The sequence below is a fragment of the Coturnix japonica genome, chromosome 5 (assembly GCF_054131305.1).
Source record: "Coturnix japonica strain WE chromosome 5, WE-NBRP24, whole genome shotgun sequence".
NCBI classification, from domain to species: domain Eukaryota; kingdom Metazoa; phylum Chordata; class Aves; order Galliformes; family Phasianidae; genus Coturnix; species Coturnix japonica.
Genome location: NC_140667.1, coordinates 13,149,433 through 13,170,311, shown reverse-complemented (window position 1 = coordinate 13,170,311; position 20,879 = coordinate 13,149,433). Strand labels below are relative to the sequence as shown.

General features: G+C 40.3%; 1 protein-coding gene across 9 annotated transcripts in view; it reads right to left on the bottom strand.

The window, feature by feature from the left end:
- MOB2 (MOB kinase activator 2) overlaps positions 1-20,879 on the bottom strand; it is a 112,200-nt gene that overhangs the window by 52,540 nt on the left and 38,781 nt on the right. The window contains exon 1 of one of the 9 annotated variants that reach the window (XM_015863836.3): positions 6,639-7,267. The exons of the other annotated variants lie outside the window; for them this stretch is intronic. Coding sequence (XP_015719322.1) covers positions 6,639-6,676 — 38 coding nt within the window. The 5' untranslated portion in view covers positions 6,677-7,267. Of the gene's footprint in view, positions 1-6,638; positions 7,268-20,879 lie in introns of those variants that run through there. 9 annotated transcript variants of the gene reach the window in all.

The following is a 20,879-nucleotide window of genomic DNA, read 5'->3' as shown; positions in this document are numbered from 1 at the left end:
CAAAATAAGTTAATAGTTCTGGTGTAGAATAGATACATTATATGGCTACTTTCAGTGGACATTTCTTGATGCAAGTACATACTGCCTTCATTATAAGCTCTGACCATGCTATATGTTCTTGGATGGAACTCCTCTCCTAAGAGGACAGGCTGAGAGAGATGGGGCTCTGCAGCCTGGAGAAGAGAATGCTCTGGGGAGAACTCTGCAGGGAAAAGCAGTCATGTTTCAGTATCTAAAGGGGCAGAGGGCTGTTAGAAGAAAGGAGACAGACTCTCAACTCTTTCCAAAGGTAGATAATGACAGCACAAGGGGAAGTGGTTTTTACGTTGAGGAAGAATTTAGGTTTGATATTGGGGAGAAGTTTTTCACTGGGAGTGATGAGGTGCTGGCACAGGCTGCCCAGAGAAGTTGTGGGTGCCCCATCCCTGGAGGTGTTGAAGGCCAGGTTGGATAGGGCCCTGGGCAGCCCGGTCTAGTATTAGACAAGGAGGTTGGTGGCCCTGCATGCAGCAGGGGGTTGGACTTGGTGACCCCTGAGGTCCCTTTCAGCCCAAGCCTTCCTACGATTCTCTTCAGCAGGGTCTGTTGTAACAGGATACAGGGAGATTGTTACCAATTAAAAGAAAGGAAGTTTAGACTGGATATAAGGAAGAAGTTTTTTTACAATAAGGGTGGTGAAGCACTGGCACAGGTTACCCAGAGAGGTGGTGGATGCCCTGTCCCTGGAGAGACACCCAAGATTAGGCTGGATGTGGCTTTGAGCACTGGATCTAGTGTAGGTGTCCCTGCTCGCCGCAGAGGAGTTGGATCAGACAGACTTTAAGGGTTCCTTTCAACCAAAAGGTTCTATGATTCAACAAGGCTGTTTACTTTCATTAAGAGATGTCAGAAAAACATTTGCCAATTCCTTTTTTTTTTTTTTTAAAGGTTAAGTGTCAATTATGTATTTTGTTGATCCTGTACTGGCCCAAGGTTGTTAATGTCACAACCCCTTTGTAACACTCAAATCCTAACATGAACATTTATCACGACTTCGAGATTCTGTATAAAAACAAAGATGACAGCTTCCTTGAATTTGTGCCACAACATTGTTTTATATCAAAAGGTGAGGCATTTCCAATTCGTATATTCACTACTGGGAAAAAGAAGTTGGAGAATATACACATATGAGAGCTGGGAGAGCACGTTCTGTACTCTGAACTAAACTTAGTTACACACAGATAAGCTAAGGAAATGAATATACATGTCTACAGGTTGTTAAAAGATTTAAATATTTCTACCAGCAGGCAATTAATTGATGAGGACAGTTCACTTCAAGGGAGATGATTCTACTCCCTGCTCAAGAGAGATGATTCTTCAGAGGCACCACCTGAAGTACCTCATTCAGTTCTGGGACCCTCAACACAAGAAGGACATGGAGCTGTTGGAACAGATCCAGAGGAGGGCCATGAAGATGATCAGAGGGCTGGGGCACCTCCCCTATGGATACAGGCTGAGAGAGCTGGAGCTCTTCAGCTTGGAGAAGGAAAAGCACCGGGGGGACCTTATAGTGGCCTTCCAGAACTTGAAGGGGGCCTACAGGAAATGTGGGGAGGGACTTTTTGTAAGGACATGTAGCAACATGGTCAAGGGGAATAGATAGATATAGATATTAGGAAGAAATTCTTTACTGCAAGAGTAAAGTACTGTGAGACACTGGAACAGGCTGCCCAGAGAGGCTATGAATGCCCCCTTCCTGGAGGTGTTCAAGGTCAGGCTGGGCTGGGCTGTGAGCAACCTGGTCTAGAGGAAGTGTCCCTGTCTGTAGCAGGGGGTTGGAACTAGATAACCTAAAAAAGTCCCTTCCAACCCAAACCATTCTGATTCCATGATTATTAAAATTAGTATCTTGCCATACTGTAGCTTGACATTGTTCTACCTTAAACAGTTTTTCCACATAAAACCAACAATTGTTCCCACTATAGTATCTGACATGAAACATTTCCATTTCAGAACTACATTACAATACCTGCCTATACTACATATGCTTCACCAATCCAGACAATTGGTTGATTAAGAGGTTACCTTAAGACTGTGTTGTATTTTATGTCAATGTATAGTTTCCTCGGTCATCTGCAGCATTCACCATAAAGTAGGCTCAGTTCCAAATCCATATTTGGGAACAGCTCTATTAATATAACAACAATGATTCACAACGCAAGTTCTAATGAAATCTACTTAAAAACATAGAGCTTATATTACTTTCACCATATAAGGCCTAAAGTTTAAATCTTTATGCATACATTAATGAAAATAAACGCGGTTTGATTACTTTTGCCTGCTTGTATGTGCAAAAAATAAATAAATAAATAAAATCTCAAGGAAAACATAGGAGGTGATAAATCTTACATTTCAGGACAAATGCTACCAGAACAGCCAGAGGAGTAGAGCCCAACTTACAAATGCAGTACCCACAATGCTTGTAAAAGCAGCCCAATTCCTGAAGGCAGTGATGTGTGCCACTGACTTGGTATCGCAATGCAAGGAGAATCGCTCCTGCCTTCAGCAAGCAGAAGAGCAAACACTGCAGTGACTGGAACACGAGTCATGGCTGATCAAGAACACAGCAGGATCCCCTTAAGGCAGCAGTGTTGGCGTGATGTCTCAGCTCACCTTTTTTGACACCACGCAGCATTTTAAAGAAGACTCACCAAAAATGAATTCCTGATTCAACAAAATCTGAAGTGGTTAATCCACATTTTTGGCCTTATGCTGACAAAGTGTTTGCTGCGCTTTCCAAGGATAACAGTGTGTATTACCACCCTCACATATTCCCTTTTTTAAGTGTAAGAACAGTGGTAATTTGGGAGGATTGTAAAACAACTCAAACAGCTGCTTCTCTTCAGATAAGATATTTGGATGTTCCTACTACTTCTGTTTGTCAGATGAGCTATTTTAACAGGCTTTCACGAACTGCTTGTCACATCCTTTAACACTATTTTTCCTGCAGTTGCAATGATGCTTAACAAAAAAAAGTCTTCTGAAGTATACTTATTATGTCCTTATTTCTACTTATTTGGGCAAAAGAAATACAAGATGATTTTTTTTCCCTCCCAGGCTTGTTTTGCGTCAGTACGAGAAGGGAGCATTCAAGAAAAATAAATTCTTTTTCAATTTCAGTAGTTGGCTCAGAATCAAGAATCATTAGTTTACATCAGTGGTTCAGAGCAGAGGAAACAGATCTTGGGGCCAACAATATTTTATTAGTCAGCTGAACACCGTTAATGAGTACAACATTCCTAAATATTTTTTCCCTGTCCAATTCAAATTCGTATCAAGGCACCAGTTATTTCTGACATTGATTGTATAGATAATCATCTTCAAGAAGACATAGTCCTGAGATAAATGCATTATCTCCATGGTTCTGTTCCCATCCTGATTTTTTTGGAAGCAAGACTCAGAGTACTTTCAGAAGGAGCCAAGACAGCACTGTGCAGGGGGAGGGAGATGCCAGGCTATGTAACTTCTCAGTTAGATCCTGATACTACAAGCTGGATGCAAACTTTCCCAGAAATTTGAGCAAGTAGTTCTCAGCACTGCTGGCACTGAAGCTGGCTGCAAACACAGCATTTTATGCTTTCATAGAATGGCTTGAGTTGGAAGGGATCACAGAGATCATCAAGTTCCAACCCACCCCCCTTAGGAAGGGCCACCAAACTCCAGATCTGGAACTATCCATCCTGGCCTTTTGAACACCTCCAGGGACAGGACATCCACAGCCTCTCTAGGCAGATCGTTCCAGCACCTCTGTGAATAACTTCCCCCTAACTTCTAATCCAAACCTTCTTCAACTTAAAATCTAAACCTTCCTTGAGCTTAAAACGACCCCCCCCCCCCCCCCCCCCCCCCTTGTCTTATCACTGTAAAGAGTTGATTCCCCTCCTTTTTATGATCCCATTTTAAATACTTGAATGCTGCAATGAGGTCTTCTCACACTATTCCCTTCTCCAGGCTGACCAAGCTCAGCTCCCTCATCCTGTCTTCACAGGGGAGGTGTTTCAGCCCTCTGATCATCTTTGTGGCCCTCCTCTGGACCCTCTCCAACAGCTCCAGCTTTCCTCTCTACCAGATTTCAGAACGCACAACTATTTGAAATGAACAGCTTTACTGCAAAAGATGCACAAATTTTCACACAACCCTTTTACCTCAGGAACTGAGATTCTCCAATCACACACCCATTTGGTTGCCTCATCCAAAATATCAGCACCATATTTCCCAGAAACTAGGAAAAACTCTAATCTGGTTACATTTGACAGAGTAGAACAAAACACACAACTTTTAATATTTAACATTATTAAACACATAATTTAAAATTACCTTGTCTGATTCACAATCTGCATTGGAAATTCATCTCTGACCATGTTGATTACTCTAAATTACTCTCATTTGGCTATACCAAATACCTGTTTTTTTTCTTCTTTCAGTAACAGAACCTGCCAGCCCTCATGTGCTATACTGTGACCAGTAATCCTACTACAACAACATAGTACTACTACTGCAGCACTAGCTTGCATTTGTCCTGCAGCATTCCAAACCACTGAGCTCCCATCGCCTGGTGTGACCTGTGCGACAGGGTGCTGCTCCACCTGGCAAGAGGAACATGCTGTCCCAAACAAAAACCCTAAAGATCAAAACAAGCCTTTCTGCTGACATGCCAAAAGTTGAGGCTGAACAGGAAAACATATTTGAACTTCTTTTTGCACTGCCTTGCATTATTAAGCTATCTAGGCAAGAGATAAACATAAAAGGAATTTCTTTAATTAGAGAAATTCATTCCTCAGCATCTGCTGTTTAATAGAGCAGAGCACATCAGCATGTTAGAATCAGATAATACTGGAGCATCCCACAAACTCACAGTTGAAGCTTCTTTTTCATGCAAACCTTTGGGTGCTACTGGTTTTTACTCGCTCTCATACAACACTTCCAGTTATATGATTGCCATAAAACATAATGCCAGGTATGCACTGGGCCACAAGTGAAATTCCTTAAAACAATTATGCAGCATCCTGCAAGTTAGAACAAGGTGCAAAACAGATACAGAGGGTGATCCTGCACAATTTAATTCCAGTCAGTTTTATACCATGCATGCATTCATTTTTAATAAGCCTCAAATCAATTAAAGACTGCTTCCCATGCACAACTAAAACCTAAAGAAAACCCTTTCACATAAATATTATCAACTAAATTTTGCTTTTCAGAAACATTTCTTAACCGATTCTCTAAATTCAGATGATCTCTCAGAGGGTCAAAAACCCACGGCAAGACAAAATAATAATAAAAAAACATTAACAGCAATATATTCTTAACCTCTATCTTCTCCAGACTCAGTCCTACTGAGAGGGACAGGCTCATCTTAAGAGATTAAAACCAAACCCTGCAGGATAGTAACTTTTAGTTAGGTCTGCATGCAGTCAGGTAGTGTTTAAGCATATAAAGGACTACTGCTTTGCCAACCTAAGTGGCCTTCTGCAAGGTTAGTGCAGACAAAATCAGTGCAGACTAGCTAACCATCACTAACAAACAATTCTAATCTCATCCACTTGCACACCTATCCCTCTCTCTTGTGTAGGGGCTGTCAAACAACAATGCAACAGATTGTGAGTTTCGGGGCACCAGGTACTTGTGTGCTGACCTCCATGCTGGGCTCTGGAATACACCGCGGCTTCTTGAGGATGAAGCACTAAGCCCATTGCACCACAGAGCATTTATCACCGTGCTCACTCATTACAGATGGTTTAAAGCAGCAGAGGAAAATGACACTCCAGGACTAACAACTTTCTTCATTTGCCAAGTCACCGCCAGGCACTACCAAACAGTTAACTTAGCGATGTGGAAGTGCAAGTCCTCTTCAGCTCTGGCATGCTGTGATGAAGAATAAAGCCTACATCATCTCAAGACATACAAAGCATCTGCATAACTAAAATCAAGTGCAATTATATAAGACCTTAAGAATCTCTGGTTTCAATTCTTACAAAACAGTTTATTTACACAAGAAATAACTAGTTATGCTCTTTACAAGAATGGTACATTCTCCGTTACTGATTAAACGGCAATCAGAGAGAAGTTTTAAGAAACAAAGCTCATATAAGGTTATCTCAGAGTGATTTTAAGCGCTCAAAACTAAACTTTAAATCTAGTCAGCTAAAAATCAATGCACCTGCATCAATGCACTATCAAGGGAGCATCACATTTAATGAGTGTCACCCTTGTTTGTACCAAAAGCTTGGGCTAATGGCTGACAAACACTTAAAATAATTACCACTCATCTCTTCAGGAACCACACAGCTCCTAATGTTTTAGTGGTTCTACTGAGCAGGAGCTCCTTTCCTCTGTGAGATGAGATGCACCTCATTTTCACACACAGGCAGCTCCAGCCCTCCCCCACCAAACACAGACACCTCAGCAGCACATTTAATAAAACACTAAAGAACACAAGCTAAATAAGCTGCACATTTCACTTGCAGTGACTCTCTTATTTTTGAAGCAGAATGCTTGGTTGTTATTTCACAAATCCTATTGTTAGAAGGAAAAATCAAGGCTTCCGTATTTGTGCAGTTTTAATGATGAAGATTTGAAAGAGGATGCAGGCTCTTTCTTACCCGATCAGCGTGTACGAGCCATTCCTCTTGAGCCTCATACTCGCAGATAAGAATCTTAAGAAGAAATCCAGACTGAGGAGGTTTGTCCTTTGCTAGAGCAGAATGCAGGCACCTGTTTGGTGGCTAAGCTTTTTGCTAATCAGGGGATCTCTTTCCTGTTTCTCTGAGTCATCAGCAAGGAACAATGAGAAACCGCCAGTGGAGCCAATTAGCAGGAAGCCAGAGGAAGCTGCCCACAGCCCAGCGAGAGGCTGGAGGTGTAAAGCAGTCCCAGCACACCCCCCTCAGCATCTCCAATCCCACTGAGAATAAGCAGCACAAAATCGCAGAGAACGGCTTTTTTTTCTTAGTACAAAGTACTGTAACCACACCCTGCTTTAGCAAGAATAAATCTCGTAGAAAACCGTTTCATTGGTGAGCTGCTTTTCTTCTAATCGGTCTGAAAGCTGCTTCAGATAAATTCCCTCATTCTCATGAGCCCCTGCTATGGCTACCACTCAGGAATTCATCACTACCCTCACTTCTTTTTTTCCTCCAATTTAATATCAAATTGGAATCTACACACGTGGAAAAGGAAACACCACTTGGAGTTAAAGACAGCTTCTCCTCACAGAAAGTAAGAGCCAGACAGCTCGGAAGTCAATCAAAACTGCAGAGAAAAACACCCCCAGCAGCCCAGTCATGGGCAGGCTGCCCTGCATGGATCACAGCTCGTGCTGCCAGCCATGAGGTTGCTCTGCATCCTTTCCTGTTCAGCCCACCATTCCCTGACAGCTGTGAGCCTGAACACCTGGATCAGACCTACCACACAGAGCAAAAAGTACTGCAGATAATCACTGATCATCTGCTGTGAGCAAATCTGCATCTACCCAAGTAATAAAGCATATTAGAAAGCATATTTATAAATTAATCTTAAAATAACTATGGCCTAGAAGGAAAACTACATGCTAGCCAAAAGTATCAATTCAGTATTTACTACCTAACCAGGAAATAAGTCCCACAGAACTCCAGCCCAAGTACGATGTCACAACTTTAACAGTCCAAATAATTAAAGATGCTATGTTTATCAAACTGCAGTTTCAACCTGGTCCTGCTTTTGGTGTTGCCCTTAAAAAAAGGCAGCCTAAAAAGAAGGCAAATTGATTTATTTCTAGGTGTAGGAGGCAAGTTTATTGAACTATCCGTATAGAGGGACTGATCAGAACACAAAGGCTGAAGCAACAAGTTGTTACAAACCTTGTAACAATGTTACAAGGGATTACAGGCTGAAGAAATCGATAGTGTCATACTGCTGCTAAAAGGGAATGAGTGAGCTGTACAACTATGTTAATTCTGTCAGATATAAAATAGTTTGAAGCATTTATCAGACCTCAACTGGAGTATCACACCTGACCCTAGGTGAAGGCACAAGTAGGATTAGATGGAGTCCAGGGGGCACCAATATGAAGATTATCCACCTCAAAGATGAGAAAATAGGGAGGAAAAACAACATGTCTCCCAAGAAGGAAAAAACTGCTATAAAGAGAAGGGAAACAAAATGTTCTTCCTGGTCTGTGCATAACGCAGGGACTTGAATTAAGCAAGAAATAAAACAGGTTAGCACTGCACATTTTGTTTGTTTTCTCAGTACAAGAACAGATATTGAATCTTGATTATTGTAGACCCTTGAGATGATCTTGCTCCAGAGCTGGAGGTTAACTAGTGACCCTTATGGGTTGCATCCAACTCTGGCTTCCTATGATTTGCTGCCACTAAAGAATGAAAACTGCTGTGTAGCCACATGAAGAATATGAGCTCAAGCCAAGCAGACTACAGTACGCTTTCAATTTTTTTTCCCCCAAAAATTATACTGTCCAGAACTGCAAAGAGATGCAATATGTTACCACAGTGGTAGCAGCACCCTGCTTTTACTATACATCACGAAAAAGAATATTTACTCCTCCTGCTCTCAAGCCACCAGCTTTGAAGAGATCCTGCCCACATGCTGCTGGCACTGGGATCTGATCCTTTGTGTTGCGTGGCCAGGTTCTTGCCTCAGCAGCCAAGGAAGGTTCATTGTGGTTGAAGAGCTCAAAGTCTGGTGCCTGCAGGTACCACCTGCCAGTGCTGGATGAAGCAGAGATGTTCTGAGAAGCTTAGCAAGAAAACTGGGATGATTTCATTAATATTTTGGAGAAATAATACCATCATAACTAATAAATTTAAAAGTTTGCATAAAAATTTACTCTAAATTACAAGCAAGTTTACATTACACTACAAAACCATGACAAAAGTCAACCCAAAACTTCAAGTCAGTTTTCTTCTTAGAAGCAAAAAACTCTAAGAAAAACCTTATATGTGATTTAATCCCAGTCTCAAAGCAAATCTGGTATGTCTTCATTTTTAAGTGAACTCAAGCACTCAAAAGGTGAAGCATATATGGCACTGGTTTCTGATTTGCATTGGAAGTGCACTAGCACTGCAGAATGCAGGAGTTACCACGAGGTGCTATCGACTAGTTGATCTCAGTTTGGTACTATTGTAAACTGCCAGATCACAACTTTTGAAATTAAGGAATGACTTCTCCTCAGCTTTCTTTTCTTAAGCTCCCATCTGGATGCAAAATGCAAATGACAGAGACATTGATTTTACGAGCATTTTGATTTTCCTGGCTACCTCATTTCTTAAAAAGAAATTTCAGCATTCCATTGCTGTAAGCAGCTGCTGCTTTTTCCAAACTGCTTCTACCCAAACATATCAATGTTTTGTGCTTTTTTCCCTCTCCTTTTACACTCCCTCATGCTCTTTCAGGGATTACAGCAGCTCAAGGGTATGCATTCTTTAACATCCCCATCTGAAAACTATTATAAGAAACCAGCAACTAAATATAAATTCTCCAATCAGAGCCTGAGCCAGCCACATTGATGCTGGGATCCCAAAACGCTATCATAGACAAAAGCACTTACCACAGAAACACTGCAAAAGTCTACTTGCCAACACACTGCTGCAGAAACAAATTCCTGCTTCAGAGAGGTTTTCTGGAGAAACGTGCTTTGTAAACAAAGATGAAAAATACCCTTATTTTAAGTCAACATGAAAACAAGGACAACAGTCTTGCTGAAATCAGCAACTCTATGGTGAAGCAATATGCTACACACATTGTTTCCTACAGTATTTTCAATTAGCTGCATCTAACGAAATACTTTTCTCCTCTCTTTACATGCACACATCCCAGAGAGCATGCACAAGCTGAATCATCATTACTGTGGTGAGAACATATGGGAGGAGGGAAAATATCTGTCTCTATCAAGTCCCTTCTAGCAAGTAAAGCATTCTGACAAGCCGACTTCTCCTCTCCCATCATGGATTATTTGTTACCAGGCTAAACATTCATCCCATTATACTCTGCTTCTGAGGGGAATTTCAACAGGACCATTTGGCCCAGTTGTTCTGGAAGTTTGCTCAAACACAGCTCCTTAGGTAGAAGAAATTAGTATGGATGATTTACTGTGTTCAGCCGTCTCCCAGCCACTTGCTACTTTGAAAACAGCAATAAAAGATCTCTGTTTCAACTACTATTAAAAACAAAACAAAAAAAAAAAACCAAAAAACCAAAAAATCTCCATTCTGTAAGGAAATGTACATGTCAAATAAAAAGCTGGGTACAGAAGAGAATAGCTAGCACTCTACTACTTGGAAAGGATTAGAGTACACTCAGAGCTTAATTATTCATCCAGGGAACATTTTGCATATGAATGAAACATCATTCTACATCTAAAAAGAAACACTCACTAGTAACCTCAGTTCTCCACATCTGGTCAGGAAAGAGAAAAGACAGCATGCCCACATGTACCCTATTTCCCAGAAGCACTTTTTCCACAGGTGCTAAATCTGCTTCTACTGCATGGACAGTTACTTTGTACATGCATCCTTGTCCCACTCCATTCACCGCTTCTGCAAAATTGTATTTGGATTTGGAATGTAGCCCATTGTTGATGAGAATAATTTACTCCATCTCTTGTGGAAAAGACCTACCAACCTTAACGTTTAGTTGTCTTCTACTGTCTTGCATCATAACCTGCACCTAAGGACTGGCCAAGTTAATATCTGAGATCATCAGTGAAAGGTGGAACTGTTAGAAGAAACAGGTTTGAGTCAACATTTCTGGCCTGATTATATACCTGCAACACTCCATTAGCTTACATATCATAAAGGCAACAAACAGCAATCCAAACATGCTCACTTTGACTGCTTAGCTAATTCACAGTTACTTCAAATGCTTAATATTAGAGAAAGAAGCAAATATTAACTGATGTTGAATAGACAATGAAGAAGGAAGCAACCTTTGCTAAGAGGTAAGTTGATTCTGAGACAGAGTTGGAAATAAACATTTTACCCAAGTTCTGTTAGCTAATTTTGCACGTACAGATAGCGCTGCCTCAGCTTAAAGCACTTCTTTGCCAAAGCAGTTAAGAACTCCCGTTTCATTGGGGGTTTTGATTTAGCTTTGAATAAGAAACCCTGTGTAAGGATAGTACAATGGTCAACATACAAACAAAAGCCACATTATATTCCATGTATACAAACAAAAAGCCATAACATGAGATGTTTTCAATTTACTTCTGAGATTTTAGAGAGAGAGAGAGAGAGAATGCAACAGCCAGTCCTAACTTAAGGGAAAGATGACAGCGGCACTGAAAGGGTTATTGCAAGCCCTTCATCATAAGCCAAACAGGACAGTGCTGGAGAAAGTTACAGAACTGAAATAACAGAAAAGCAATCCGCCTGGAAACGGAAAAGGGTGGGTGAGCAGTCTCTACCGGACAAGGGCAAAAGCCAGGGTTTGTAAATTTAGAAAAAAAATACACACCCACACAAAACTTCTCAAGTAAGAGCATTTTTAAAAGGGCATTTTACAAGGCTTTTATGTAATTTTTGCCTCATCATTCTTAATGGACATCTGCCCACGGCTTAACACAGAAAAGAACGAGCTTTCAGTGTGTGCCAAACTGTCTGAAACTCAAGTCCTTGGCACGCTGCCTGCTCTGATCCCCCACTTTGGGCAGCTTCCTGGAGACAGGTTTGAAGCGAGTGAACGTGGACAGATCTCCCTTAGCAAGAGCTGCCCAAAACAATTCATGTAATGCACGTTTGGTATCAGGCTGCACAGTGCTTAATCACGTTGTTTTTAACTTCTTTTAAATGAAAAGTAGTTTGAAAAATTGAAGGCACTAGATACATTTTAATACATTTCTGTGTTAAAAAGAGCTCCTTACAAAGCGTTAATGTAAAATCCTGCGGCAAAGTACATTCTTAAGTGAGAGGTGAAAGCTGCCTTGCATTGTGGCATGGAGACCAGCAACGTGGACAACAGCTATTTATAGGACTGTGGCAGGAGACCGTAAAGCATGAAGACCCCCATTCAGATCAGGCCCCAGAACACTATCCATCTGTAAGGAAGGCTCATGAATCAAAATAAATAGTAAGGGAGGACTGATGTTATTGGCAAAAGCAGCAAGCAGGTAATTTAGAGCAGGCACTGCCCCTTCAGTCTAAGAACAGGAAACAACTCACCAAAATGCCCCACCCAACAAGTTCCAGCCGGTATAAAAATCTCTGCTGCAGAATTTAGCTAATGACACAACCCAGGAGAAGTCTGCAAGTACCACAGAAGGAGAGCAATTTCTGAGAAAGACCTTACACTACATCAGACACACATGAATCCCCGAAGCCTGTAAAACAAGCAGAAAGAAAAGGTACAACGTTATTTTACTGCGTATCTCACCACTTTTGGCTGGCTGGGTTTTTTTTGGTTTTTTTTGCTGTTTTGTTTTAGCTAAGCAGTATCTTGTTAAGCTGCTAAAATTCGCAAGCAACTTTTCTACTACAAAGTCCAAAACTAAATTGCCTTTGTTAATAATGAGACATCTTTAATACAGAAAGCCATTATTATTTTTAATACAGAGATCCCTTTAAAAAGGAAGCAAAATTCCTCAAAGAACAAACAAAAATAAGAGTTACCAGGAAATGGCAATCAAATAATAAGGACTTGGTTTAGGGAGAATGCACAACTATATGCTCAGGCACTGAAACTCAAGATGCTCAAAGTATCAAGCCATTACTCTCAGAATTTCATTTTACATTTCATCATGAGCTTGTTCTTGCACATTCTTCCCCAGTATCCTCTAGGATTCATTCGTCTCGTCTATTACTGTCCTTGCTGCTTTGAGGACCAGTGGCACCCTAGAACAGTCCTTTCACAATATAGTAAAGAAAGTTCACAGAAAACCCAAATGCAGGCTATATGGACAGGTTCTTATTGCCAACCATTACCAAGTGAAGAGAGATTTTTGAAGAACATAAATTTAACATTTAGTCCTGCAAATTGGGAGAAATATGCAGCAATCAATTTGCTTTTTTTGCAGTTCCTAGTTCAGACGTGACAGAACCAACTGGCAAAAATGCTTACATGGGATGGGAAACACTCTCTTCAATTCCGTACCACATCCTTGGCTAAACTACAACAAAATGGTACACAGCATTCAGTTAGGTGTATAAATAAAGATTTTAGCATTTGAGTTCCACCAAGTACCAAAGATAACAGCCATAATGCTATACATTATATCAGTAGTAAGTAAACATCCTGCAAAGAAGATACTTCCACTAGCACAAACTGGATATTAATCACAGTGAAGTTCAGTCTCAGCTGTTAGTGAAGCAAGTGCAACAGTCCATCTCTCCTTTGTTCTTATACACAAACTTCCAATGAACTCATTTAAACCTGAAAGCACCAAGAGCATTACTTTGCAACTCGGACACAATTTATGTCTTCCTCAGTGGGGAAAAAAGGTTCTCAGCACAAAGACAAGGAATGAACACATCTGAAGCCATTGAATATACCTGGTCCTGACCAAAAGGTTTAATTATGATTGATTATGTACTCTCCTCATAAAGAAGGAATGGGATTTGTGAGTAGTGGGGGGGAAGGGCACTGGCCACCAAAGATAACAAAAATCTGTAAAGCCAAACACATATTATAGCAGACAGCTCTAACCAGGGCCTTTAAACTAACCTATCATTTGCTGACTGGTATGAAAAGTGGAAAATGGGAAATTTTTGGTATAAATTCTTATCATAAAAATCCCATAAAAACAACATCCTGCCTGCATTATTGGTATTCTTTATCAGACATACTTTATATGTTATACTTTCAGAGTGAAGAGAATTAACGGGCTATCTCAGAACAAACAAAACCAACTTTATTTCTGCAGATCATTCTGTATTTCTAAATTAATGCACACACTCAAACAGTTACTCTAAGTGCATAGTGAAAAATACCTGGTGTGTTAATGGAAGGCAGCAACACGAATCATTGGCAATTCTAACAAAGCTCTGACCAAACCAGACTTCAGTTGATGTTACTCATACTTCCACGTAATCTTAAATGTTCCATTGAAATCCCTGCATACATTTGCATAATCCTAGACACTCGTCCATCAATGAAAATGACTCCACTCAAATCAGAACCTGTACCTTAGGAGTCAAGGGAGAAGGGAGACGGGAAGAAAAAAGGTTGAATTTCTGTTACTCAAGTCCCATCACTGATTGTTACAGACATCAAATTGGAAAAATCCAGGAGAAAAAGGGTATATAGAGCAAATTAAGTGTTTTGGAAGTGGAACCAAAATCTCATTCCTGTTTCTGTCTTTCTCCATTACCAAGGACAGAACACACAGAGTACCATCTGTACTGTGCATTTTCATCATATTAGTTAAGGCACAGCAGCAAATGTGAAGCACAACTCCTGTAAGACCAGAACTTTGGAGCTGCAACTTCAGATGACCTGGAATTCTAAATGCTGCACTCTCCAATGTGTACCTTTGGACTCAGAATGAAGAATCTGTTGCATCTACTCAGCTCATGTCTAACCATGAGCTGTCTCACCTTCAAGGCAAAGCCACATCTCAAGGGTAGGTCATCTTACCCAAAATTTCGGTGAAAAGAGGTCTTCAGTTTTTGTACCACAGCTTCCCAAAGTGTAAGCCACCAACAGCTACACTTAGGGAACTGCTCTGACAGCCAGAAACTGAAAAGACACCAAGTCCTGGGTTTTGTTACCTGAAGTGATTCGTGTAAAGCCAAGCATCAAATGAAAGAAACATAACTCAGAAGTCCTCCCAACTGAAACCTCACTGCCAAGGCTTCATATCTTTTTCAAAATGCCTCTTACATGACAGAAGCTACATTTCAGTTCTCAGTAACTGCCCTTCTCTCCCTCATCTGTGCACAAGCATATACTTTCCTTCAAGATTTTACTGAGCCAAGCTCTCAAAGCAAAATCATCGATCCATCACTAGATTCTTACTTTCTATCTTACGATTTTCAAGTCAGAAAATAAAATTGTACTGTCACCACTAAATTTTATCCAAGCTTTGTAAAATTGCTGCCTGGTCACATTTCTGATTTTATAGACTGCCACTGAAAAGTAGCCTGTCTAGTTCATGGGATGGGGAAACCTATAATCCACAGCAATCTCTCACTCCTCACTTACATAACATGCCCCAGCCCTATGTGCTCCTTACGTCCTAAAACCCTCCAGCCTAGAAAGCAGATCTGACATGCCTTTATAGACATAATACTACCATACACTGTTTTAGTGCAATCCAGGTGAAACAGAACTGAAAATCACAGAGGCTGAGTCTTAGTTTCAAGATGAGAACCAGTAAGTGCACAAGCAGTTCCTAGCCACAGACTTCTACAACTTAGACCCTGGGGATTTAACCTAAAACTCAGATTTATAAAGCACGCTGTTTAGGGTCACAAGAGCACAGTTAGTAGTGTGCATTTCTAATTTAGCAGAAAAATAATAAATTCCAAAGCTGATCAGTAAACTTACTTACTCTAAACTGAATTTCCCAACACGGTCAAAAAATGGCAATAGAAAGTCTGGCCAGCAAAGTGAGACGTAGTAAGAGAAAGAACATTATTCTTACGTGCTATTTTGAGATATCTAACACTTAACAAGTGCTTTCTACTATTGTTATTATTTTTTGGGTTGGATTTTTAATTCAATTCATGCAACTTTTCTTAAAGTTATTAAGCTATATTAATAAGCAGTTTTGCCTATTGTGCTGTAAACAGGATGCAAGCAAAAACTACACTAATTAGCAAATGAATTTCAAAAGGTCAATTATCATTAACTATGCCATTTATATCTCTGCAACGTGGAATATTCTCCAATTTTAGACTGTGAAACGGATAAAAATGGATTAAATTGCTTGAGGCCACAGAGCACAGTATGTTGTTGAGTAGGAGTTTAACTGAACAGAAGCTTGAGTAGTTCCGCATGGGACATCTCACATTGTGCCTTCATCCAGCTCGCACTTAATGCCAGATGCTTAAAGAAAGAAATGTCCCCCAGAAAAACAAAACATCCCCCCCAAAAAAAAAGATGAGAAAGGAAAGAAAAACACTGAGAACAGAAAGAAACAACTCAGAATTCATTGAGTGCAGAAGAAAAGCTTAATGTGAGCCAACAGCGTGTGTTTGCAGCCAACTATATCCCAGGCTACATCAAACAAGGTTTGGCCAGCAGCATGAGGGAAGTAATTGTCCTCCTCTCTTCTGCCCTCATGAGGTCCCACCTGCAGTACTGCATCTAGGCCAAGGGCCCCCAGCACAAAAAGCATGTAGAGCTGTTGAGGTGGGTCCAGAGGAGGGAAACGAGGATGCTTGGAGGGCTGGAGCACCTCACCCACAAAGAAAAATTGAAGGAGTTGGGCAGGAGACCTCACTGTGTCCTTCCAGTATTCAAAAGGGAGATGGAGACTGATTTTTCACCTGTTTGATAGCATCAGGACAAAGGAGATTTTTTTAAACTAAAAATTTTAAACTAAGGGAGTTTTAGGTTACATGTAAGAAATGATTTTTTTTATTGAGAAGGAGGTGAGGCTGTGACACAGACTGCCCGAGAAGCAGGCACTCTCCATCAAACTATAAACACCCCATAGCGATCTCACTGAGAAGTATAATACCACATGAACTGATAAAATAATAGCTCTGGATATCTTTTTCTTAAACCAAAAAATTTCTGTTACTGCTGAGCTAAGCCAGTGTATGCTGCTGCTTAGTGCACACCCCACTCGCAAGATAAGGAATAAGAGATGTACCACCACCTTCATGTGGGATATTCATTTAAGAATACCCTTCAGGATCCTGAACTGAATAGCTCTATTTTTCAAAGACTGGCTTTCTCAAGAATCACTATCTTGATCTTCTGGAAGCCAGTTACCTCTATTCCTTCGAAGATAATGAATGGCCCAGAAATCCTGTGTATAACTGTTTACTGCGCACATTGAATAGCCCCCTAGTAGGATTGAAGCTGTTTCATAATCACTTTCTTTAAAATACCTTGAGTAATGAAAACTTACCTCATACAAATGTAATACTTATAGATCGGCCCACAGAACTTTTCAACACCACCTGGATCATTATCCTTAAAAACGCGTAACAGGTGATGCAAAAAATTCACTGAAAGATTTCTCTTGAAGTGTAAGAGGCTCTTATAGGAACAAAAGATAGGTGATATGATTAGCTACCATTTCCACTCCAAGAGGAGTACAAAGACCATGCCATGTTCATAATGCAGAAATAAAGAGTACTACTTTCCAGTACTTATAACACTTATTAAAGAACTCAAAAGGAATAAAACACCCCTGCTCATTGGCTGAACTACATGAAAAAAAAATCATTGAAGGCAGCATAGTCTGCTCATACCATCACCAGACTTGACTGCAACAGACCACACCGAGCACCATGATGATGCAGTAACAGCTTAGTGGCAACAAGCATGGCCACAAGATAAAGCCTGAGACAATTGGGACCTTTCTATAAGCAGTTTTTAAATCTTAAAATTCCTGGTATGCCAGAGGCTACAAATTTAAGCACCTCTTTCTGCTATAGAAGGGGTGCCAAAACACTCAGATCAACTTTTTGTAGAAAACAACTGAAATGCTCTCACACTCGTGAAGCAGTAAATGAAGAAGTGGGTTTAAGCCATGGAGGAAAGTCTGAGCACCTCTGAGTATAGCACAGTGGCTTTCTTCATCTGCCTCCCATCCTTACCACTGTGACCCACAGAGCAGCAATGCAGCAGCTCCCCTCCTCCAACCTTTGTATGTCTCAGACACTTCCTGTCTCCACTGGCAATTATTTTCAGCCCTCAAGATTCCTTTCTATATGTTCCAGGAACCCTCTAGCCATCCTCTGTCCAGATGGCAGACTTCAGATGAAGGGAATGGGGTCTTGGAGAGTCTTTTCTTGGCCTCCTTCTCAGCAGCCTACTGGAACTTAGAGGCAGGCTGAGTCTTGCACAGACAAGGCTCTGTTGCACTGCAAAAACCCTTCAATCCCTCTCTAGAATTCCCCTCAATGCCCTCTTTGTCTTCAGACAAGTTTGTCTTAAACCTTTTAGCAGGCTCTGCTTTCCAGGGCACGCTTTATACAATCTACTCTCTACAAAGCTGCAGAAAGCCAATAAAAGGGCAATGGAAGGAGGTCTTAAACAACACTAAAATGGACAACCAGAGCCACAGTTTCAACTACATACAAAGCGGATGCTATTATGACAAGCAAATGCCAAAGAAAAACGTAGGTGATAAGTTTCTGTCCTCTTGATCCCTGTCATCTACAGCAGATGCTCTGAAACATGACAGAAACAGAGTAGATTACATTATCACGTTCAGTACAGACCATCATCCTGCAATGAACTGTTTTCAAGCCGTGACTGTCCTGGATAAAACTTCAGCAAGACCCAGCTGGGGTAGGAGCAGGAAGGGAGAAAAGAGACAGTGCAACAGCACAGAATATTTCCCAGTATAAGGCAGAGCCTTGGAAATCCAACATTTCAAAGGAATTGACAAGATCTGCAAACTGATGGGAAAATTATGCAAAACACAGCCTTGTCCTTTGAAGGTTCATTTAAAAAAGATGCACCTTACACTGCAGAAAAATCAATGCAATCTAAAGGCACTATGTACTGCAGTGCCACTACTACGCTCATTTTTCTTCAGGCATTGAATACACTTTGAAAGCAATGATAAGAGTCAAGAAGTTGCTCTAAAAAATATCAAAAAACCCTTGTCTTTCATCATTCTACATTGATCACAACATACTAAGAGGGTATCTTCATCCTCATTTTAGCCAAAAATCATTTAATATCATGAAGAAAACTTACAACTCCCTTTATGGGATATTTTAAAACCCAAATCATTTATATAGGAACATGAACAGATTTTTATCACATACACCACCACTTTTATTTTCCTTAAAACATTTACATTGTTAGAAAGTCATCATTCAGTTTTCTCTGGCACAGAGATATCAAAGAGATGCATTACAGATTTAGCTAATTTGAGATAGTTCAAACTCAAAATGCTTCTCAGATAACCCATTTAAGGGGTGTGAACTGTATGTTAGTAACATGCAAATTATATGATAGTATCCATAGCTGCTCCCAGAAACGTTTGAGATTGTCTAATCAGGATTTATCTGCTCTTATGAAACATCTGCTGTGTGATCTACCGCCATCAGGTCATCAGTTGTAGCTGATGAACTGGTTTCAAGTTCTTGTTTTCTTCCTCCCTTTTTTATTTTCTCAACCAATTAAAAAACACAATGTGTCATCAGAAATGTTTTCTGTTTCCATTCAATTTTATATATCCACAATCAATGTCTGACTACTACTGGAACATCACCTAATTTTATGAACTGAAAATCTGATAAGAGATTATGGTGTTTAAAATTGAAATCAGTTACAGACCACCCATAAACCTGAGTTATTAGGAGCTAGCTAATAAAACAAATGGAGTGCACCAGGTACTAAAACCACAGAAAATTAAGTCCATCAGCTACAGAGTCATCCAACATCAGCACAGTAAACTGCATCATTACAATCTGAGACACCCACACCCGAACCTTGGGGAAGACTGACTCTTTTCTAAACCTATGATTCTGGCACAGAATCTACTATTTCTGGCACAGTAACAAAGATTTTGCCAAACTGGAACTTAAGCATTACTTCTACATACCTGCATTTGGTTCAGGTTTTACAGCTAAGATCAGCCTAGCAATGGGTGTTCCCACTTAATGTGCAAAGGCCAACCTTGCATCACAGCAAAGATTTATCTTCACATTCAATGCACACAACTCCAAGAGCAGCTGTCGCTGGCCAGAGCAAAGGAACACAGGAGCAAGAACAAAAGTTTATACGGTTAGTCTACCAGTTTTATGAGAATCAAAGTCTACCAGCAACATGAAAAATAATGCAACACAATATGGGCAGAAATGCTGTAGACTGCAAGATGTGAAAAAAGCAGATGCTGAAACCACAGGCAGCTTTGTAATAGCCAGCATCTATCTTCCAAGTCATGGCATTTTCCAGTATTCTAAACACTTATTGTACCACCCTTTTTTTCTTTGTAGGCTGCAGAGGGATTTTCACACCAATTTGAAGCTAAAAAGGTGACTGCAGCATTTCTTTCACATTTTATTGTGAATATAAGGCATATAGAAAATGGGACAAATAATCACCGACTGCTTATTCAAGCCCAAATGTTGGTTCAGCTACACTTAGTGCCTTTCCTGTGTATCCTGTGGAATCATGTTTTAGGGTTGCTATTTTGATATCTTCATACCAAAGTTTGTTTAAATAAAGCTTAGCTAGTAAAGTGCTAAGAAAATCTTTGTTCCAAGACAACTTTATTCTATCACGAACAGAGGAATGTTTCCAAACTGTCTGCTCAGGGAATTTTTGTCAACAGTACATCGGCCTAAAAAATATTAAATACAAATATTACACTTCAGTAAATGTACCCTCAGTACATTATCACCAGACACCGTGAAACTCTCAACAAAAAAAAACCCAGCTTACATTAAGTGTAAGAAATTAAGGAAATATTAAGATTAATAATTATGCAAAAGATTGCATCTAGAATATTTTTAACTAATCGATACTGCTATTACTTTCAGAACAGAAAGGAATTTGCCGCTTGTGCTAGAAATCAAGAGGATGGTGTATTCAGAGTCTCTAAAAACCGGATATCCACGTTGACAGAATCAGTGGGCAGGGCAAAAATTCTTGCCCAAACACAGCTTCTATAAAACTGGAAATGGAAGGTGGGCTGGGCGTCAGAGACCACACCATGGTTTCAAACTCACTCCATCACCTCTTCTCTTCCCCACCCCCCACTCCCTTCCAAGACA